General features: G+C 44.2%; 1 protein-coding gene across 1 annotated transcript in view; it reads left to right on the top strand.

Moving 5' to 3' along the window:
* Nucleotides 1–338: 338 nt before the first annotated feature.
* The window catches only part of T265_13199 (hypothetical protein), a gene marked incomplete at both ends in the record, with an annotated part of 40,664 nt that continues 16,458 nt past the window's right edge, over nucleotides 339–24,544 (top strand). Inside the window, one exon of the mRNA XM_009167716.1 lies at nucleotides 339–782. Coding sequence (XP_009165980.1) covers nucleotides 339–782 — 444 coding nt within the window. The remainder of the gene's footprint in view (nucleotides 783–24,544) is intronic.

The following is a 24,544-nucleotide window of genomic DNA, read 5'->3' as shown; positions in this document are numbered from 1 at the left end:
TCCTAAAATGTGCCCTGAAGATGAATTCCAAATGGGAGAAGACGTCTATTCAATGCTTTTCAGTATATAATAACCTCTTTCAGGGGAAGAAATCTCTATTCGAACAGACGGCTCAAAACGCCTTCATCTACTACTGGCACATTCCAAGTAGTATAGTGGTTGTAATTTTCAACATGCAAGTTCTTTCCAACTAAAACATTGATCACAAAAACCTGGCCGAGTGAATTTTAATCTGCATTATTTAATTACATGAAACTAATAGTTTCGAACAAATTAAATTGTGTTACATTCAAGAGACTAGTATCGACATAATCCTGAATTTCTGATTGGTCCGTCAGAACTCGACCAAATCAACCAATCAGGACTGCCGGACAATTGTGGATTCCAATGCACACGTATATTTTTCCCATCCGCATTGGGAACGCAAATATGAAATGAAAACTGATCGCTCGTGTATCCCGGAATCCTATCGAGTCGGCTGTCTTAAAGTACTTTATCTCACTTGTGCAACGGTGATTACGACGACATTTATTGTGGAATGCATCCTTGCCCACTTGGTTGTTCAGCCCTACTTGCACGAATCCGCATTCACTCTGACCAATTGTTCCTACGTCCACGCACATATTGTCAATCACGCGGTGAAATGTGAGAACCGGTGCTCCAAGGATCGTTCCAGATTTCCTTGTCTACAAGTTCTTGTGCGCTACACCAGCCGGGGTGCCAATCACACGGTTATTTTGTTTGACAATATTGCGACCTATCATCAGTACAAAGCATTTGGGGTGAGTGGAAAGTAGTTGTAATTTTTTCCAGGTTTTAATCGCCGTCAGTAGAGGAGAAAATTAATATTTTTTGGTTAAATCGGAAATTGTTTCTCATTAAATTTTTCATAGTTGACAGAACGCGATGGTTGACTGTCGCGTACTAAAACAGTGGTATGAATACCAATCATTAAAAGAGGAATGCACGGTCGGATTGAGGTAACCTGGTAAAAGAAACATTCCAAGTTGTGTAACAAACTTGTGAGTAATTACAGAAATATATTGCGATATCTCAATTATCGTACTAATTCAAACTTGAGGCGGCCTGGTCAGCACATTTCCTTAAAGAACATCAGGAAAGGGAGGTTGAACTTTGATTGCTTCCCCCTCAAAACCAGATCAGCGGTTAGGAAAATCTTGATGCATTTTCTCGAGCCGATGAGTAATCACTGGCTAATAAGTCACGTGCTTTTAATGCGGCAGGCCGGGTGGGATGAATTGCGATTCGCGAACGCAGCACGTGAGCACACATACAGTCAAAACTTCGGTTCATGAATGTAAACTAATGTCCTTGTGTTTACGCCCACCGGTGAAGACAAGAGAAAACAAGGAGCTAATGGAAAATGCCGCTAAAAGTGACAACCCATTATCCAGTCCTTCCTTAATGAGAAAACAAGCGTCCAAGGAATGTTTATGAAAACGCATGGTTTTGTTTTGTGAAACATTTTCCCCACTGCATTTGTTAAGTGTAAAGTCGGTTTGCTGAACAACTAACCGTTGGTAGAAGAGCAATGTTTTCTTGTTGCTACGTGCGACCAAGTTGGAGAAATTTAAGCTGATGTGTGGGATGGGCTGAACTCGGTTGTCAGGGTTTGACAACTACAGCCAAACAGCAGTTTGACCGCATTAACTCGTGAAGTTTTGGCTACACACACTATATTGTCAAAGCAGCCACTACATTTGTGAATCTTACGAAGCCCGAGGAAGCGCGAAACCGGTCGTGGGCTGTAGAAGAGATTTCAGCAACCTTGTGAGTAGTTTCCTTTATGAAAATTTACTGCAATATCTCGAATATCGCGATAACTGAAAAATGAAACGGCCTGTGTGCAGCACATTCAGCTGGAAAACATCATAAACGAGAGATTCAGTTGATTCTGTCGTGAAAACCAAATTGATTTGCAAATGAGTGTATCTTTCGAAAGCAAGACTCTCATATGCATGTTGTTCATAAAAATTGAATATCCGTGTTCTTCTTGAACGCGTCCTCCTGAACTTCCTGAGTATTTGTTGATTATCATTCAAGTGTAAACGAATGCTACAATGCGATTCCGCAAATTACATGATAAACCCTACTTTGCAATCGACGCAAAGCGCGGTAAAGTGAAAACATAATACTTGTATGCCCAATCAGTAGTATCCACCATTACACTAGTTGCAAACTGCTCCGAAATGGAGGCCGACCTGAACAACTTGAACCAAGCACATATCTCTAGTCCGTTCAACCTTAAAACCGAAGGTGGCAACGCATTTCTCCCCTCCGGAGTTAAATTAATCCGACAGAATACGAGTTCAATTCAGGTATCTGTTCGCAGGGGCTCCACGTGGATGGGGTAGTATACACACTTCCACAGATTTATGCCACTGTGGCAGAGCGAATATTGATTTACGCTTTAACGGATCGAGCGAGGCTGTGCAGATACACTGGGCTCTGAACTGAAGCACACTGCCAACGTACTCAGAGCTAACGCTTATCCAGAGAGACAAGAGTAGACAAGAGTATTTCTGAACGTTTATCCAGTCATCTCTCACGATCGTTGGAAAAAAGTCAATCCACTTGAGTCTTTTCTATAAAGACGAGCGGCTACAACTCTGGGTTCTTAGTTTATAGCTAAACCTTCGCTCATTTCATATCTGAAAGACGAGATTCTAAGTCGTTCCCTGCAATCTACCGAGTGCCCAGTAGACTTCCATTATCGATCCAACTTCTACGACTGACTATGCTGTCAAAAACTATTCATACAAGCGCTGAGTCTTCTATGGTCATGTGACTCATACCGGTCGAATTGATCGGTCAGCCTCCCACTAGATTGCATCACAATATCCAAATAAATGTGACTTGAACTTCATTGACAATCGATCATCCATGTTTTTGCGTTTTTCAAGTTTACAAACCACATTTAGCTTTTATTTCGTTAAGCACACCTGTTTGAACTAGAAGACACGTACCTGAGGAGATCCCTAAAACGTTCATGTCTGTAATGCTGTTCTTTCCGTAACCATGGCAACATTCATTACCTGGGGATAGTAGGGTGGAAATAAACTCAGTAATTCTTGTGTATTTGGCCGCCATGAGAGCATAGATGCATAGGTGCACGAACCTATGCACCGTCATGGCTAACAGGTAGCCAGTGACATCTTTGTTCAAGACTTGATTGCGCCGGTGCTTTCCGCCAGACAATGCCGCTAGGTCTAGACACTTTAAACAATACAATTAAACTTCAGTTTCCAGCCAATTCGGTCCCTTTTACCATTCGCACACAAAAAACTAATCCCTTCTATACACTGGACTTTTCTGGGGTACCGGAAAAAAGAATTCAAGATTCAAGTACCGTCGTCTAATTAGCTGACGGGCTACCTTCCTCTTGCTCCTAGATTTCGTCCTGTTATTGAAGCTGATCTACGCTGAAAAAAGCCGAGCAGCACTGGACAAATGTATCATTCTTATCAAAGAATCATCAGCACTGCGCATCTGAAGAAACTCCTGGGGGATAGTGGACTTTGTTACCTCCCGGGGAGTCGTCTGAACACTTGATCGTTTGGCTAAGTTTGGCCGGTCAGCAGTGCGAGTAAATCGAACTTAGACGAGATATAGCTCTACTCATCCTTCAGTCACGAGATCCGAATCACGTGGTCAAACTTGCAGACTGGCTCCTCGATTGAAGGCCTTTCATATTTGAGTTTCACTCATCGGTGCATGCCTCCAGTGATCTAAGCCAGAAGCGATAGGCTGTTCATTGATTGTTGCTGTTTTGAATTGTCACGTGACAGTACCATTGCTTGAGTGTATATTCACCGCTGGTGGCCGCCACGAATTTCGTTTGGCAATGCCTGTAAAATTAATCAATGCTTATTAAAAGTGGAGAGGATCTGCAACCAGAATTCGCCCTTTCGAAACATTTGTATGGTATGTGAACACACCGGGCTTGCTTATTTTCTTAGCTTTGTTGACCAAGTAAACGGGGAGCGCCTTGAAACTCATTTCCAACGATCTTGTTCAGTCAGTAGACTTCGAAAAGTTCCATCCTTGAGGGTCACTTTTGGTTGAATTACGATTTACACGTTCAGTGATGACCAGATGTTTGAATCCGCTCAAAAATTTATGTAAAAAACGCAAACTACTATAGCTATGCTCCTTGGAATTGAATATCCCTAATTATTGTCCATTTCTGTAAAGTCTGACTGCACACAATCTGCCAACAGCTCACACCCGGTGTCGCCAGGTTTGCGTCCTTTAGCATGGAAACAGCTAGAAAGTCAGAGTATGGTTCCTCTCAGTACTACTCATATGGTCTCGAGCTCAGTGATTTCCACCAACTAGGCCTTGACTCCTGGTCTCTATGAGTCTCCTACTTCCTGCATGAGCACTTCTCTTCCGTTGTTGTGTCTAGCAGCTTTCAAGCGTCTGTAGCGACACCTGACTTGCAAGTCCTGATTGGCTGCCCGATCGATTCACACATCCTGACGCCTATGGCGTCAGGCGTTCCGCGGACACCTGGTCTAACGGAAAAATTCGGCCGGGACTAGGGTGCGCTCGTGGTCTGGTGGTAACACGCTCGCCTTGCAACTCAGATGTGCGGAGTTCAAACCCCAGAACGGCTGATGAGCTCAAATAAGAACGAAACTCGAGTCCAATGCTTCTTCATTAGGTATAGGACAGAAGAACGGTTGTCCGAACAAAATCCCATATCTAAATTAAGTTCTTGTCGATGGAAAACTCAACTACATGACTCTCCATTTTAAAGGATTTCTCATGCCTCCGTGGGAGTAATAGAATCCTCGCTGTGGGCTGTTTAAATTTTTCATTATTCTTATGAGTAGTATCGGAAGGCCTTTTTTTACATAACATCGGTTACTTGAAATGAAAGTGAAACAAACATATTATTAACAAAAAGGTGGCCATAATTCGCTGGGGTTTGCATATCACAACATACAGTTAGGCTAACTGACTGTCGACAGGTTGAATAAATCAATAAACTGATGGATGAGAAGCAATCAGCTGTTTTTTACAATCAGGCTCTCCTACGTTGTACTAACTGGAAATTAGCGATGTCATAGAAGGTATTCTAGTAAAATATGCGAACTGATGGGAAATTTATACTTTAGTTTATCTTCTAGTGGAAAAATCTTTTTTAACGTTCAAACGAAAGATGAATGCTACTAGACCACCTGATGATTTTGGGTGCGAAAAACAAAAATTTGAATAGCGTTTACTGCAAAAGAACCCAGCAAAATCTCGTTCTATTTATTTGCCATGGAGGAAACTTGCAATTATCACCATGGTAACCGAACAAGCGAAGAACAGTTCTCTATGTGAAAGTCGAGTGAACTGAACTGTTCATATATTTGAACAGTCTTCTTCGTGTACTGACGTAATTGTTTCAGCGTGTCCTAACCTAAAGTGGGGAAGCACTCGACTCTACTTTCGAGCTGATTAGACCTCATCAGCAGTGCATATTCTTCGACAATAATCAATGGATATATAATCAAGGGTGAAAAACGCGACTCGCAAGTTTTCGATGGTTTGATCGATTGCTGTTGGATTTGTGATCCGACTAGTTCTCCGATACTTTGAGGCACTTGAAGAATGAGCGCATTCGACTGTCAGAGATTACCCAGAAATGCTGTAGGCTTATTGGAATTTTCCAAAAACGACAGTATTCTTGTTTATTTTGTCACGATTTTGGCTACGATGCACCGTAAAACTAAAAAAAAGTCATACCTTCTGGAATGATTTCACTTGGGCCTTGACCGGAAATTGTTCCGAAGCAGCTTGGGTAGCGGGAGAGCATTGTTCGAAGAAAATCCATGAGCATTCTTCAAGTTTGAATGGATTGTTTGGTCAGTACTTGTGCCATAGACTTCTTTCTCCAGGCGTCTTCTTTCCATGCGTCGATGACGTTCCTGGCTTTCAGGTCAACATTTTTCGGATAGATACCTGTGTAACGGCGGATACTACTCATGAGTAGTATGTTATTTTGTTGTAACTCCGCCTCTCGTCTAATGAAAGGTGAGGCTTATTACGAAGCTGGGGCAGCTGCTTTGCAGCGTTCGTTTAAATTTGCGTGGTAGTCAATGAATATTCATAAAAGCTCAAGGAAACGCTTTGGGATGTTCAGTTTGTCAAAACCAGGTGCATACGAGACGTTCATTTTCCTCTTCAACAGTTTGTAACTGCTTAGTTGGTTCGTTTAGTTCGTCTCTTCTCTTAAAGTGTGAACAGGTGCACAGGTTTAGGCGGTAAAAAACAGGTTTGCTCAGTGGGTGCTGTTCAAGAAATTGGCACACACTTGCTTCACATGTCAGGATATTCCACGTCGCGGAAGCTTTCAAACGGACACGGTTTTTCTGATAAACAAGGCAGGTTCCTAACATTCGACTTGATCCTTCTGAACGCAAGACTCAAATGAATTCCGACCGGACTCGTTGTTTCTAACATTGAATATACTGCGAAAAAGCCGCCTCACACTCCAATCAGCACCAATTTGGAATTACCTTCGTCAAGTAAACTACCCGCCGGAAATTGCTTGGTGAACGCGACCACTCTTGCTCCGCGGCTAGGCGCAGCCTCCCAGTTTCCCTTCATTCGACGCCATGTTCCATTCGAACGCGGTCCGTACAAAACTAGCAAAATGCACTTACTTTCACATATCGAATGAGGCTTCCACTCTCTCGTCAAGCTTCCCTATAAGCTCGAACTTTATCAAGGACGCATTCGGTGCGCTAACTGACGACTTGCCGAGTCACGCAATGACAACACGTGAAACCCCACCGGTTGATCTTCTGAAAAGCTGAAACCGATCGGAAGCTCTGGGAAAAAACTTCAGCAAATTCGTGATTTGTTTCCTTAATGAAAATACACTCTGATATATCGAAATCGTTCCGGATGAATCATGGGAAAGCCTTGGTTCTGTTGAAAACTACTGTAAACGAGAGTTATAAAACGAGAGTATTTCGCGGAAATCAGCGCAAAATTGACAAAAGTGACCAACTTTTAGTTTCCACACCTGTTCGTATTCAAAGGAAGAGGTGCTGTTTTCGTCATTGTTGGTTTTTATGTCGGAGGCGAATGAATAAAGGCACAAACCCTTGGGGAAAGTGCGACATCCGGAGTGGAATGCACGCAACGTCTACTTTCTTCATGTAAACCACAGTGCGTGAGTTCACGCAATATGCACAGCTTCCGGAGACTTTAGTAGGCGAACACTTTTTTTACCGTTCCCCAATAAAAGGCGAGGAAATGCGTACGCAGTGGGGGAGTTAAGTTGACGCTTGACACAAATAGTTGGGTATGCACTTGTGTTGGTTTGCTCTATACTATTAGCTTATGCATTCAAGCATTTTATCGGACAAAAGGCAACATTTTGGGGGACTATTCCACTTTGGGGATATTCTGTGCTGCATTGCACCTTTGTGTCCATGCAAAATCAACAAAAGCCACTTGGTTGAACGAAGAAATCAAATAGTTAAGGGGATTTATCATATCGTTGTCCAGGAGGTGGAGTTCTACCGACACGGTCACGTGCGTTTTGAAAAACCCATGCTGATAATGAGACCTGCCTTGACTGCCTCATTCATTACGTGTTTATCGATTGTCAGTAAAAATCACTCCTCGGGTTGGCTCGTCTTTAGACCTGGTTGTCGGCCTCAGCCAATTGTGTAAGAACCCCCCTTCAAACGTTCACGTAGGCTAAACCTAATTGGACAGATTAGTGTGGACATAATGACGCGCATATGAGCTATCAGGTTTCAGTTCACTTGAGTGCTTTTGATGGTGGCCACTCGTATGACGAGCACTTGCATCGACACGTTCGCTCTTGGCCTGAACCTCGTAAAATACTTTCCCAGTGACCATCCCGGTTCGAATGAAAAAACGTTCGCCCAAGGGATGGATGTGACTTCCACGTATTTACCGCCTACAGATATTGAACGCGTTCTACCCGGAAGAACTAAACTTCTTTATTAAATCAAACGGAACAGAGGCTTTTCACAACAATGTGGTAACACTGTCGTGCAAAATCCTGCCCGATCCTCATTGGGAATCATCGGTAGCGTGCATCTCAGGAAGCTCCACCGCGTCTCCAGATTGAGAAGGTCAGAGCATCTTTTTTTACCCGGCGTTACCTTTAACATGGGCGTGACATCAGCTTATCTGTCATATTCCGAGTTCAAAATCCTGCAGGGCCATCCATATTACTATACGGATCAGAAACCTGGCCGCTGCGCGCCGAGGACGTCAAAAGACTACAGTGTTTGATCATCGATGTCTTCGGAGCGTTGCCCGATTCGGTTGGGAACACCGGATCAATAATGCTTAAGTAAGTTGAATGGCATTCGGAAGAAATAACTCAACCAAAGAAAGATGAACTGATCACACTGAATCGGTTGCGCTTGCTTGGTCACGTTCTGCGTATCCCAGCCGACCGACTTCTTCGAAGGGCTTTTTTTGCACTACCACGTGAAGGGTGGAAACGAGCCAGAGGCGGTCAAACATGGACTTGGCTGCGAAGAATAAAACCTATTACCAGCAAACTCAGCTGCGCTGGTCATTGCCGTCTCCCTGGGTGGGGACCTCAAGACGGGCCACATCAGTGGTTAGAAACGTTGTCAGACGTGGTCGAGTCGTGCCCTCAATGGCGCCTGTGAACCCAAGCCATTGCCTTCGATGCATAACTCCCTCTTCACTCTCCCCGCTTAAAAGTTCACTGACAACCTTGTGTTTACGCATCGATTGTATCAGCTCCGCTTTGAATGCGCAGCTGCCTACCCCACTTCCCCAAATTATCAGTGAGCGAAACTGTGTAAGACAAGTGAGCGGTTCTTTCAGCTGATGGTGGTGATGATAAAGACCTCCTGGCTAGTAGCCTGTATAGTTAACCGTTTCGGTCACGAGTGGCTGATTAGCACAGTGACTCGCTCTTACTTGGGAATTATTGCCACTCTTCCTTTAATTAAGGAAACCCCATCGCGTGGTCGTGTGTTGGGGGAAACTCAGCCTGTAGTCTAATCCCCGTGTCAAAATGAGCGAAATTAAAGTAAAACGTCTACTGATCAAACTCAGCTAAATTGCAAGTGGTTTTTGACTGCACGGATAAGAAAGATTGGCGGTTTCCACGATCTTCATAACCAGGACAGCTACTGGGCCGTCTTTTGAGGATTCGGACATAGCAATTACATCGCTCAAGCGTGTACAACATCGCTTGGTCAGACGTGAAGTTGCGTCCAACGCGCACTGCTGAAATAGTGATAACAAGTCAGGTGTCCGATGTTCATATCTCGGCAAAGGCATTGGATATGCACTGCTGATGAGCTCTAGCAAGAGTGAAACTCGGGTCTAGTGCTTCCTTAGGTGTGGACTCAACAAACTAATTAAGCCAGGCCAGGAGGACGACTGTTCAAACGAAAGTGATGTGCAAGTGAACGATAGATATGTCACAAAATCCACAACGATGTGAAAAAGTTTAAATTGACCGATGCCATTCGGTATACACTGGAATTCGTATAATCACTTCAAAATGGTTGAAAATCCACCGAGGACTTTGCGACGGACAAGAAAGCATGACCTCTTGGTGTTTGCTCCAATCAAGGAACTGTTCCTGTGACTAACAACTATTTACGCCATCACCATGCAGTTGGGAAAACATGGCGGGAGATTGAGCGAAAATCGAGTAGAATCTCTCGTTTATGGTTTGAGTACGTCTGAAGTGGCGAACGTGTTCACTGTTGACTGACGTGACCATCTGTCCCACCGTTCCGAAGATCACTGTCGCCAGTTTCTGAAACCAATCTTTAAAAAGAATGTACACGACAAGCGAAACGCCCGAGTGTGACATCTCATCACAGCGTGTCGCAATCTAGCTCTCAGCTCGTCATAAAGGTGAGGGCTGAAATTTGTCCGGATATAATGAATGGATATAATGAATGGTGTGACGGTGATACTACTGATGAGGGAGACATGCGAGTAGTAGGTTTTCTTATTGTAAATTCGCTTCGCGTCTCTGGAAAAGGGAAATCTATTGCGGAATTTGTGGAGTCACTTTGTAACATTTTCTTAGATTTGAGTAACAAAATGCATATCCAGGAAAGTTCAGGAAGACGCGTTCAAGGGGAGGTGGATGTTCAGTTCTTTTAAACAAGATGCATATGAGAGATTGGCTTCCCTGTCCCTTCCCTTCACTGGTAGGTCTACGGAAACGAGGCGGCTACTCCAGATATGAAAGTGAAAATCGATTATTTTAATTGATTGACTGTTTCGGTGCTGGAGATATACTTTGCATATCACTCCTCAGTGCAATAAGCAGAAGTATAATCGAGGAACTCCCAAAACTTGGAGGTTTTTCCTCAGCTTCTTCCCGCCAAGGATCTGAAGCCGTGATGTGTGGATTTGAAATGTAGCAGTAACGCGATGTGAGTAGTCATCACACAATCATGTAATGTAAAAGAAGCATAAACAAATGTACTTTGTTGCATTCTAGGGCTTTTAGCACCTCCCGCTGGGATTATTCTGCTTTGTCGTACTAGCGGTGTCAATCACTCCCCTTTTCGAACAAGAACCTGAAACGATAATTGCCCGCGTCGCCAGAGTGCAAATTGAATTGTAACAGAAGTCCATTACCTCACCGCGGCACGTGATGGAAGTTCGGCAGGTGATCAGGCGACTAAGGCATTACCGTGATGCTGATGATGCCAGGTTCACATGATAGCCACTGCTGATGAGCGTGAACAAGTAATAATTCGCGCTTCAACGTTTCCCAGGACAAAATCTGGATTCGTGTGAGTCTGTGGCTCTGTACATAACGGGTGTCACAATAAAAATACTTTGCAAGCGGAAAACGCTTAATTTGGGTGGAACCTTTAGGATGAATTCAAAGAAATACTGGCCCATTTTCAATTATAAGGATTTAGGGGGAAAACAGTTTGCAAAGCGATGATGGACAAAGGGCCAGAAATAATCACCATCGTCATCAAGGACAGTAACATCAGTGTTGGCACTGATGATTGACTACCATACTAGCTGTGTATGTCATGGTTGTACAAAGGCTGGAATACTCCCAGAGCGCCCACACTCGGACTGGAGGATGATTAGGGTCCTCAACCAAAGTCTTTGACTCAAAAGCCTAACCGCAAGGCAGCGGTGTCGGGCTGGAAATGCAAGTACTTTTTTTTACGGTTCCAACCCCCAACCCGGTGTGCCGATAGACTGTGTTCATCAGACCTCTACCCATGGACCACCTGGTGTGAGAGATTATATGAGTGTCGCGCGGACACCCCCAGTATAGCTGAATGAGTCACCGACGTACACCGAAAGATACAAGCCGCCACATCACGGTCATCAGCAGCAGCACCGGCAGAATGACATCAGTGTCCAATACCGATGCTTCACTGCCATACAACCATAATTTATTTGAAAGCCCTATTGTAAAGAAAAGAGTAAAGATGGACGGCGAATAGACTTGGTGCTGGCTTACCATAATCATACCGAGGTGCCTATACCACCAGACACTCAGGCGATCTGGATAGAAACTGACAACAAGAATGCCAGTGACATAGGCTGGCAGCCATATCTTGTAGCGTCTCCAACCAGGTACAGTGAGGATTACTCGGTCCTCATCTTGGAAGGCGAGTGGCACCGACAGCACCCAAGCGTTTCGTGATCTCCTCCATATTCCTCAGCCCAGTCAAGGTTTGGCCAACTCTCTGTTTATGCCACTCTGAAATGGGCATAGAAAACAGCACTCCCTTCTGCAAACGATGGTTCGGCATACGTAACACGTGTCCCAACCAACGCAGCTTCTGGTGCTGGACACATTCTTCAACCGAAAACGCGCTTTCTAACTGCCTCATTACGGATTCGCTGACACCAACCCACACGAGCTATGGTTCTGAGACAACGATTGTCGAACACCTGAAGACGTCTCAGGTCCGCTGCTCGAATAGGCCAAGTCTCACAGCCATACAACAGAACAGCCCGTACTGTAGCTTGATACACACGTCCCTTCAGATTCAGGGATAAACCATTCTGACGCCATAGGTGTCTCAAGTTAGCAAACGCGGCCCGAGCCTTGCAGATTCGTGCATTCACCTCATCTGTCACACTACAGTCAGAACTAATACAACTTCTAAGGTACGTAAAACGCTCCACAACTTCCAGTGCCTCTCCCTGGTTCGTAAGTGGCGTGTTCAGTGACTGCACGTCCACAAGCATGACCTTACACTTTGTGGGTGCAAAGTGCATACCAAAGGACGGGATGACTTTGGTCAGTTCATCCAAGAATACTTGCGCCTCTTCCTCCTCTTCGAACATGAGAACGACGTCGTCTGCATATTCCAGATCGACAAGGTTTTCGTCACAGGCTATTTGAACACCAGGGTTTTGGAGACCCTCCAGCGTTCGTCTCATTATTTCATCGATCACAAAGTTAGAAAGAAATGGAGAGAGTGGGTATTCATGACGGACACCGCTTTGTGTACGGAAGCTTTTGGAGAGCTCTCCGTCCGGAAGTCTGAGAATACAAAGAACGTATTATGTTTAAAATCTTTCGGAGTATTCCTTGGTGGGCGAGCGTCTCAAGAAGAACACCTCACCCGACGGTAAGATCCAGCCTCCTCATGACGGAGGCCAGAAATCTCCTGGATTATTAACTTCCTGGTGAGTGCGGCGTGACCAAGGCCCACCAAGCCGTTACAGCCGTTTGAACACAAAAGTTAAAATCTCTCCAGCGTTCAATTTGATCTCCCCTCGACGTTCTATGATTTATTCGCTGGAGTTCATTAGCTCGCCATGTCACGTGGTGACGCCGGTTGTCCTACATTTGAGCAGACAGTTCAGCCATCACCGTTTGACCGTTCAACGCTGAACCGAATCCACAAATCCTCACCGATTAAGACAGCGGAAAACCTATGTGCTAACTCTTCTAAGAAAAAGCAGTTTTTACTCAAAATTTCCAACAATTTAACACCACACATATCGTCAGACGTGGCCAACCATCGAAGGGTGAGTATATTAATTCCCTTTGAGTTCGCAGAGGCTTAGCTCACGGGGGTTAGGGAGTGGGTGTCTCGTAAAAACCGGTTTTGGGCAGCTTCGAACCCTTTTTTTGTGGGATACTGCTGCGCAGATGGGGCGGAATATCGTTGATTATGAAAGTTAATTATCAAAGAATACTAGAGAAATACATTCATTTGCAAATCAATTTGGTTTTCGCGAGGGACCCAACCGAATCTCTCTTTTATGATATTCTACAACTGAATGTGCTGCACACAGGCCGCCTCATGGTTTAGTTGGATCGATGTTCGAGATATCGTAGTATATTTTCATAAAGGAAACTAGAATATCATAAAAGAGAGATTCAGTTGAGTCTCTCCTGAAAACCAAATTGAGTTGCAAATGAGTGTACTTCTCCAAAAAACAGTCCAATTTGGTTTCAAGTAGAACATAAGTTTGACCGAAACTCGGGGACTGCGCCTACCTGATGAGCACCAAGAAGGGCGAAACCGGTCGTGGGTGTCCAAGAGTTTTCAGCAACCTTGTAAGTAGTTTCCTTAATGAAAATAGTGGAGCATTTTAAAGGAGCATAAGCATTCTTGAGTATTAAGATCTGGTTCACTTTAAAAGGGACTTGAGTGTTCATAGACCATCACGCTGCTCAGATCTCGATAAGAGCGACGAAGAAACTAGTTTATAACTTTCCGTAAGTAGTATAGTTCCCTAATGGCCTGGCCGAGTTCGGTGGACCTATCAGGGATGGGAATTTTACTGGGTCGCACACCGTCGCTCCTACGGCATGCCTTGAAAATTTCTTGAGCTCCCAAGCTTCGTAGGTGTGAGGACATGAAACGTTAAGCCGCTCAGAGAAAGCATTATTCCACGAGATGAGTGAAACTTCCTTCTGAGAAGTCGCCATTCTAGGGGCCAGGTAATAGGTGATCATTTATGTCGGTTGAAGGATGAACGGCGCTTTATCCTGTCAAAGTGTGAGTTAGTAACAGTGCTGATCAGTGGCACGAACGTTCAAGTGTTGTACATGCTGGCGCGATATTCTTCAAAGCATCGTCGACGAGTGCGGCAAATCCGTGTTCCAGATTTCTAGCCGCGGTCCTCAGACGTGCACGAAAAACTCGTGTACAGAACCAAAAGAATTGCATTAATCGTCTCCAGGACTGGTCATTCGACTCTGATTTACTTTCGTACCCTTGAGAACCATTGGTTTCGGACCGGGTTCGACCTCATCAAATGGCCGCCTGGACACTGTACACAGAGAGTATGGCGACGTGCGACTTGGGCTGTTTGATTTGTGACTGAAACCTCGTCAACTTCGGTCAAACAATGAGTGAACAATCAGCGAAATACACTAATTCACAGACTGATTTGGTCTTGCGAGGAAATCACCCGGGACCCAGCTGAATCTCTCGGTTTTGATGTTTCCAGGCAACTCTGGTGCACCAGGCCGTCTCATGTTTCAGTCGCTGCGATATTCAATATACCACAATACATATATATTTTCGTAATGCACTACTCATAAGGTTGCTAAAACTCTTCGACAGCCAACGACCGGTTTCGCTCTTCTTGGCTCATCATGTAGGCTCAGTTCCCGACTTTCCGTCAGCCTTATGATCTACTTGAACCCAAATTGGACTGACTGCGACACATACACTCATTTGCAAACTAATTTGGTTTTGCGACGGACTCACCTGGAACCCTGCTGTATCTCTCGTTCGTGATGTTTCCAGGACACTGAATGTGCTGCACCAGGCCGCCTCATGTTTCAGTCGCTACGATATTCGAGATATCACGATACACGTACATATTTGTAATGCACTACTCTCCAGGTTGCTGACGACGAATTTTCAGCAACCTTGGGAGTAGTGCATTCCAAATGGGTGGACAAATTTGGATGTTTTCTTACTCCCCTTAGCTGATGTTTTTGGAATGACTAATAACTTGCTCATGTGGATGACGTTCTGTTCAACTGTCGGCCGAACGTATTTCATACAACGCGGGTCAAGTGAAATTAGCCCAATTGCTTTAACTTGGTGCCATTAGCACTGTGATTTTCTGCAAAGTTTGAAGGGTGTCTGTGAGGGAAATGTTGGTAACTTCGGTATAATAGATATCCAGGGATAAAATTTCGAAAGATGTAACGTCGGTCCGGGGAGTTATAAGAGCTGACTCTAGATCCTACACAAGGTTAGTGGGTGCAAGCATGACAAAGCATGCTTTCGGAAACGAGTTGTGACCCGTTAGAAGACATCTCCTATTCTTTGCAAATAGTGAAATCAAGGCTCTCGAGATTTTTTCGTCTGACGACTACGTGGCCGATGATTGAAGAAAAACGCTTTGTTAGGAGATCGCTGTTTTGACAGTTCGTGATACCTGCCACCAGCTAGCAACGCCGGCCAATGCTACACCTGTGAACGCGATATTCCTGAGCGAAAAAAGTACACTTTTCATGGCCCCATTTGAGGACGCAAACGACGTCACGGAGATTGGGAGGCGGAGGAGGGAAAGTGTATTTTTTACTATCGCTTCTCTGATCAATGTATCATAATTTATATGACAGTCGCGGGCACAGTGCGATGCACAACGTGCAAAGGTCAGGTCGAAAGGAATAGAAGGGGCAAAGGCTTGGTTTGGGTAGAACTTATAGGGTTAATTTACATATATATTGTCCTCATTGTAACCGTAAGGATTCAGAGGTAAAACAGACCGCAGAGAGATGATGAACAAATGGTCTGAAATCCCCCGGGAGATGAACAACTTTCTGGTGATAGGAAGGACACGCTCAGTCGAATAAAGTTTTTGAAAACGGCATTCCCTGGGCCTTCTTTGAACATGGAACAAAAGTGAAGAGGAACTGCCGAAACGTGTCATCAATTCCATACCAGCTTTGCATCTGATGCAAGGAGAGCGCCTTAACACGTGACCTGACACTACTTGCGTGACTCATCAGTAGTACTCATCGTTGCAATGGTACTAACACTAAGTAACTATATCGTGCGGTTGCAATAGGTGATAAGTTGGTCGTCTATTGTCTGGCGCAAAGTGAGGAATCTCAAAATACTGCTCGGGCAAGGCGCAAACAGCAGTTTACCAACTAAGTCACACGATCTCCTCCAACTAGTTGGATTGGAACGGTTGTTTTTGTGGAAGATAGGAGGCTACTCTCATTCTGTGCATAGTATCACAAACAACAAGTCGGAAGTGAAACAACGCAGTCTGAAGAACAATGGTGGAACGCAACTATACATGATTGGTCTGCCTACCTGTCAACCAATGGCTTCAATACGGGAAGTTGGTACTTGAGGAACAGGTGATAACATGTCTGGATGAGCTAATCTGAGTAAGGAACTATTGACACCCGACTGAAACAGGAACGTCTGCTTAAGCAGGTTCGTCTGAGCGTGGCCATACAGACAGTCCACTTTAAAGTTGTCAATCAAAACGATGAATGTCTAAACTTCTGGGTCTGAGCATAGCCATACAGGCAGTCCAATTTAAAGTTGTCAATCAAAACGATGAATGTGAGATTGTGGAACGTTCCCACATTTATGGGTAAAGACAGTCGCTCCAGTCAATCCGTGCTGAGTCTTTCGTTTACAATATTCCCCAAGGAGCTGCGCGCACAACATCTCGTTTTCCAGGTGGCGAAAGCTTCACGACAACCGCCTTCAACCCTATATTTTACGCGAACCCAACTTCCACGGTATACGACAAACGCACTCACTCGTTTTACTTTCATGAGAGACTCACCTGAAATCCCGCTGGTGAAATCCCTTTGATGATATTCTTCCGTTGAATTCGCTGCACAAAGTCCGTTTTACGTTACAGTTGATACGATATACAAGCTACCCATTTCGTTTTCCTGGCGCGGCACAATTATCACAGAGAACTCTTCGACGTTTCTCTTAAATGCCTTTTCTTGGCGCCATTTCTGAGAAGCCATATGCCTCGTGAGAACTACCGTTTGGAGGACCGCCGGTCAAAGTTGCACGTATCGGGAGGGAAAACATGGAGATCTGAAGTTTACTCACTTCGCAAAAACGTACTCAATCATGAAAAAAATGTTTGCTAGAAGACGATCAAGCCCGGGGAACTATTTGACCAGCAGAGGAACGGATCTACCGACATCCGTTTCCGCGTCTATCAGGCATTGGTCAGCCCAAAGAAACGGAAAATCGTGGACTGGAACTATCTAGTTAGCCCCAAGAAAGGCAAAACCGGTGGTGGGTTGCCGAAGAGTTTACAGCAACGTTGTGGGTAGTTTCCAAGACGAAGCTATACTTAAATAGTGCAAATCATCTTGGTTAGCCAGGAATGGCCTCAAGGCTGGAAAACTGGAAAAGTTAACAGGGCGTCGACTAGATCAAAGTTATGCTTTGGACTACATGTATGAAATACAAAGAGTTGTGTGTACGCATTATGATGTATCAAGTGTAACGGGAAAAAACGGAGCTTGTTGTGTGTTTGGCAGGTCTACCGGAACGATCAGACAGATAACTTATAATGCTAGTCAAGTGTGAGCAGAGAACGCCAGCGATTTATTTGTCACTGGTTATACCCGTTTGTGGAAACGTACGTTCACAGATAACTAGTCATAGTTCGTCATTGGAAACGCTCGTTCACAGGGGTGAGACGCTCTGGGTATCTGGTAGCCACACTGGTGAGTTTCAACATCACCAAACTGATATTGATCCGTGAAATCACAGCTGGACAGTGACAGCCAATCAGCAGTCGGGCTCGTTTACAGAGACGTGCATGACGATCGATTTTTCGCTCTGGCTGAGATCCGAATGGCCTCCGCTAACTCTGTGGAGTTGTTCAGGCTAGTTGAAATAACGGTGTTTTTTGACTTCCGGAACGACGTCACAGAAGGTTTCCGCTGAGTTTTTTCTCCAAATCAACCAGTAACGCATGCAAAGCGCATTGCTTTTGGAGGAAATTGTGCGTAAAAGTGAACACAGAGTGAGACATGCCCGATACTCGCCTGACTGTGCTACTGCTTACTACTGCGGTTTAGAGCGATGACGTGAATCTATTTTTGGAAACTCTGGGGGAACAATCAGTAAATTTGTTGCTGAATTATTCTTCGCTCTTGATACAAAAGCCTCGTCAGGTCAAGGTCAGGCGGAAGGTCAGCCCAGATCGGTGTTAGGTGTTGGCTAGGGGACTTACCGGTTAGGGTGGGTTAGGAAGTGTTAAGACCGATGGGGAACATTCAAGAATTAGGGTTCAACCTAGGGTCTAGTTCTTCCGTTTCGGCTTCACGTGACAATCCCACTTGAAAGTCGTTTAAACTTTTAGTCCCTCTGCGTGGATGATCTAGTTCTACGAACTTAATGCAGTGGTGAGGTTTGGTGACGAACGACTGACTTCTGAGGCACTGTGGTGTGAATCGCAGTCCCCATCTTGAGGCTTCCACGTTCACCAGATCTATTCCGTGTCCAATGTATATCCTGTCATCACCGAGTTTTTGATGTCTGAGTTTCATGAGACGTGCACTGCCGATGACGCCCAATAAGTACGGAACTGTTGTACAGTGCATCTCGACTTTCCGGGATAAACTGACCTTAGTGATACGAAAAAAATCTCACATGATCATTTGCTGCGCCTGTGCTGATACAAATAAATCGATCGATATCAGGTTCAGTGAAATTTCCTCACAACTCATCGCCTCAGTTGTGTTTTCTCATCCAGTCTGAAACTGGCTAAGCATGCGATGCTGGTTGGCTACCTAGAGCTATCAGATAAAATAGGGATGGAATCAACTACTGACAAGAAACAAGTAGGGAGTGCATTCCAGACGGAACGCAAAATACAGGGTGGCAAAATCAGTTTTATCCATCCACTGTGAAGACAGTCGGTGGTTTGGCAATTCCAAATTCACAGTTTCATCTTCAATCGAGATGATATCATCAGTGCATTGTTGTCCTGCAGCCGAGCACATCGCTACACAAAAATCCACCCACATTGTCATCTTGATTGGTGAGTGAATGCTTGGAACAAAAATACGAGTTTCATTGACCAACGTGACAGCCAAGTGCATAACCCGACCTGCCGACATTCTCTTCCGTGGCAAATTGCATATATGTTACTCCAAAAACCTAATCAGAAAATGTGGTTGACTACAACTCAAACAGGACCAAGCTGCCAAGGGTAGCTCTGCTTTTCAACAGCTTGCAGTTGCATTAAAATGCAGTAAGAAGAATGGGGAAAGCAAGAAAGGAAACTGAGAACCTTGAATTCAAGCTTGTAATGGCTGCGTTGAGTCACTTTGGGAACTGTCAACAGAGTTCAGTGGCTTTAGATTGAATTCTGATAATCTGGCTAGCTGGGAAACTCCAGTAACTGGCTTCCAGCTGCCGAATGGAAGCCCAACCAAGCGAAATACACTAATATGCCTATGACAAACTTGCCTGGAACACAGGTGAATTTCTTTTATCCTTTATTCTCAACTGTCGAACCGTTTTTAGCTACCTCACGAGCAGTCTCTTACGCTGAAAGAAATTCTATCCGATTTCTACTGATTGATTCTATATCTGTAGTGTACTATAATTGTCGTTGGATATTCTATCGAAATAAAATATGAGGTAAATCCCCGGGGAGACTAGCCCTGTCGTAACTGTCCTAGTTTTTGCTTTTTTGATAAAGAAATGAAAAAAACGATGTAGTTCATCCTTGCTATAAGATATTTTCGCGATGCTGCCAAGTGAAGGTCCCTGATGGATTTAAGACAACGACGGATATCCATATTCTTTGATAGACTTGGTTGGTATCAAGAACAGTCAGATTAGAATGAATCGAATGAAATATGATCGCTCTGTCTGGAACGGTGTCATAATCTATTTCAATCATTGAGCTCACTGGGACTAAAAAGGTGCGACGTCATCTAATTTGATATGTGGGTTTTGGATCCATAAATTACGGTGGAACGTGGCTGCACAGTGATCAGTACTCGGCCGGGAGTTTGTGGCAGCGTTTCTAACCCACAGAGCAAAAATTTCATTACTCATCGTCTACCATCTTCAACCGCTTTTATTGCAGTTTCGTCCGACATTCGGTGAAAGCAATCACTGAAAAAAAACGCAGGACTACGTGAAAGGATGTGAAATATGCAATCCAATCTCCACTTGGCAAAGGTACGGCTCTTCAGTCCATTTTGGGCTATTCATACACGAGTAAACACTTTCTGGTTATCCATCGTAAACTAGAATACGACATAACCGTTTGTTATCTGACAGATGCCAACATGAATTCGGATTCACAAGCCTGATCCTTGTGAGCAAAGTTTGATTTCCGTAGCATTGAAGCTCAAGCGTTTGCAAAAAAACGAAATTCATTGTAACGTTTAACTTTTCAATCGTTGGCGAAGATAATGGAAGTGCGAGTCAGTGGACCGAAACTCCAATCAATGATTTGATGTTGTTTGGCAAATTAGAAGGATATCTATCGGGTACCCTACATTCTGATTCGGTGAACAACGTTATGTACGTCCTGCGTTCCTTTCCGTTAGCCGGAAGTGACCGACACAAATGACCTTGAATGTATGCAAACTAGCTGACTCGTCATGTTGTCTAGATGATTCTGACCTCCCATGGCATTCAAAACGCCAAGCATTACTAGTCTTTCAAGTAAGTAATTTAGATTGAATGTTTTCCTACCCATGTGACGGCGGACATTACTGATGACATGCGAGTAGTATGTAGTTTCTCGTAACCTCGCCTTGCATCTAATGGGAGGTGCACCCCATGGGGTTTATTACAGATAGTCAATGAATACCCAAGAAAACTGAAGAAGACATGTGAGGATGTTAAGTTTTTAAAAATTAGACACATGTGACTTGTTTGCTTTCTCATACAATAATTTAAAACCGTTTAGTTGGGGTTTCCCCGAGGGTTTTTCCAATGTAGAGACCCAAGCAGATATCCGAGAAAGTCACCGTTTGGTATGGCTGGTTAGATTTGGCAGTCCTAAGCAATAAGCATATCGGGGAAGAGGTATTACCCAGAAGAGTGCGCATTCAGCAGCAGATTAGCCTACTTCTTTGCACCTCTGGGCAACGAGATTTGGTATACAAGGGTTATGAAATTCGAGGCATCGGGCAAGCCAGTCAAACCAGTCAAGCATGGAAAGACTTAACCATTCAGATGCGTCCATCGTGCACGGGTGGAGCATTGATGACGTTCACCACACTTGTCAGATGTTCGGAGTTCAACCCAAGACCAATACGGCCAGGATGTGTACTTTTGGTGAGCTCTGATAAGAGCGAACCCCAAGTCCAATGCTTTTTTCCCTTAGTGTGAACTCATCAGGACAGAAGGGGCACTATTCAAACGAGAGTGAACGTGAACCTCACAACCACCTAAAATTAATCCTTTGTCAAACCAAATACAACTGAGCCAACAACACAAGGAGAAGGCTGACGAATAAAAATACTGCTGAATTAATTTCAAGACCTGTCAGAACCAAAAATAAAAGGTAGATCAACTGTACAGAGTGCGGATGTACCAATCAGAGGATCGACCAAAAGTAACACTTAAAGTACCTGGCAAACCAATCGGTTCCATGTAATACGGAGAACGGAGCGTAATAGGGATGAAAGGCAGATCAATAAACTTACCTGGCAGGTGTGCTTTGGTCAACTAATTACATATAGAAATGTGGAATGTCTGGTGGAAATTACATTGATATAAACAAGTAAAGCTGTTCTTATAATAAAGCTCAACAAAAGGTCAACAGCAGTCTGATCAGTAAACAGTCATGAGTCACGCATCTTTATGGACTTATCCACCATGGTCATTGAAAAATTTCCCCTGGTCTTTCCCTGACGTTCCCTACCATCTGCTGCACGCGTGAGTTTCCAGAACGTTCACCTCAATCATTGGCAGAACTAGGCTGAGTTCGTGCGAAGCTAAACCGCATGTGAAGAGACGTGAAACTGCATTCACAATAGGGAACATCACGTCCAACGACGGGGCACTCTCTGCCAGTTACAAAGTTAGTAGAGGAGGCTGGATGACTTTGTTAAAACGATCCACACGGCCAAAAAGCAACAGTTCCCACTGATTATGTGGCACCGGTTTCTGAACTGGTCACCAAATCATGCCATCAAACCTCAGGGAATGACTAGAATTAATACGGATGAAGCCTTTGCCCAGTCCAATTTTGGCTGGGTTCATTCCACAGAGCCGTTGATAAAATTACATGGCGACTCCCAAGGACGACTTACATGATCTGCTGTAACTGTGTAAACTAGTGGACACATTTGTGCGAAATCTATCGACCGATGGACAAAGTGCCGTGGAACAATCCTTTGATGTTGATCCCCCAGACACATTTGTGGCTGCTCTATGAAACCGACCAATCGGAAAATCGATGCAGTATGGAAAGCGCACTTATCATGTTCACTGGTGTCATGTTTCAACATCCATGCACCTAAAATGAAATTCTTAAACTCGCTTATTTGGAGGAATAACAACGAGTACAAATTAAAATTGACCAATAACTTTTTGAAGCTGTGATCTTCCAAGTGGAAGTAAATATCTTTCACTGAAGACTTCGTCCTGAAAGTGAGGCGAATCCTTGTTGAAGAACTTAGAAGCACTCTCGAACTGTTTCATCCTTGTTGGTAATCGTGAGCAGTAAGCATCTCACGTAATTCCAGTAGGGGGTCTCGAACCCGAGACCTACTGGCTAATAGTTTGAACACATAACCGTTCGTTCCCGAGCGGCGTATCAGCAGTGCGACCGACCGGCACTTAGTTAGGATATAGAGAGATTCATCCTTCAGTCACAGAAACCACATCACGAGGTCACGTATCAACTGGCCTCTAGAGTGAAGAATTCACAGTTTTTTTTGTGAAATTATTCATTTCCTGAGCTACTTACAGTAGTATGTGGAGGTCTGGGATTTTTCAATGGGGCTTTCGTCCCGCAGGTGGAGCTAACCTACATTAAAAAGTTAATTTGAGAAATTCGCGACTCTTTTCTAACTAACATCTACTCTGATCGTTGTTGAAATCGAGTCCAAAATACGACCGACAGAGTCTGTTCCTAGATGACAACTGAGGGTAAGAACATTCTTCCCCCATCCGGTTCAGGAAAGAATCCAAACACGATGGTGTGAATCCGCTTGGAATGCGGTGATTATGGTATATCTGGTCACATCAAATTGACTTTGTGCTGCAGAGCGCCTTTTCTCGATAACAGTTCGGCGCCGAGTAGCCCTGCTCTCCTGCCACTTCACAAGTGTGAATTCATTGATCGAATCACGTGGACTGTTTGATAGAAGGACATTTGTCCGCCCCATCACCGAACAATCACTAACACAGCCGGTCGGGCTGGCATTGCCAAACAGAGTTTTGATGCACCGGTCTACATGAGTTACCCAAAATTTTAAGTCACCAAACCAATGGTTTTTGTAGGCCAACACGTCAATTCGAACAAAGGTCTCGAAAACGTTTTACGCTTCAGTGTAACTGCGCAAGCCAAGATATTTCACTGTCTGATCAACCATTTCCTCTTTCCTTTCCCCCTGTTTTTTTTATCAGTCGCACGTTTTATTCTGCTGTATTGTTTCGACAACTCCATTCAATGTGCTTCAAAGTTTCCACCCGATTCACAACATTAGCTGTTCCCAGCAACCTCATGTACAGTTCCGTTCAGCTTGACTGCTTATTTGAGTTCTATCACACATTGATTGGAATGTGGCAGAAAGTCGAACAGGCCGTCGCGAAATACATGCCTTTGAATAATTTGGTAGAAGCGTTATTTTCCACCGCTTTTGTTTCCGCATTCGCCAGAATCCCGACAGTCCAAACTAGAGTTGTTAGAACACTCGAAAAAAATGCAACCATACTGCTGCGAAGACAACTTGTTACAAGTTGATTGTCTCGTGTTAAGTCGATCAACTTGGGAAAGTAACGATTCCTCTCCGCAAAGCAGACATGTGATATGAAACATTATTTTGCGATCTCACCTCGACCATTCATTGGCAGTAGATTTAAACAAAATCAGAACATTGAGTCCCGACCCCACCTATTCATGACTTGTTTCCTGGCAAATATAACCCATGCTCTTGTTGTTTCATTTGACTAAAAAATTTCTGGGCAGCTTTTTCATTCAGTCTGGAATTTTCACGCGTATGAGGAAATCAGTTGAACCACACCTATTTCATAGCTTCTATATTTCTCCCCTACGGTTTGTAGACATGTTTGTATCGGGCTGGAAGCTCACTTTTGAGTAGGAAAATCATATCAGGTAGACCGCACTCTGTGACCTATGAAGTAAAGTACAGTCTTTCTTGGTCGACTGCTCTCGTCGTCCGTTGAATATGCAGATCAAAAGGGTCACGTGAAGGATGCGTTACACAGTCTGCAGGTGATCAAGCCAAAAGTAACTAGGCGGCTTCATTTAACTAGCAATTTGATCAGATGAAGAAACAAGCCTACGTTTGAATTCGACTTGCACACAGACAGACAGACAGACAGACAGACAGACAGACAGACAG

The sequence above is a fragment of the Opisthorchis viverrini genome (genome assembly GCF_000715545.1).
Source record: "Opisthorchis viverrini unplaced genomic scaffold opera_v5_45, whole genome shotgun sequence".
Classification (NCBI taxonomy): domain Eukaryota; kingdom Metazoa; phylum Platyhelminthes; class Trematoda; order Opisthorchiida; family Opisthorchiidae; genus Opisthorchis; species Opisthorchis viverrini.
The sequence above is the reverse complement of the archived record's forward strand: the minus strand, read 5'-3'. Positions and strand labels throughout refer to the sequence as shown.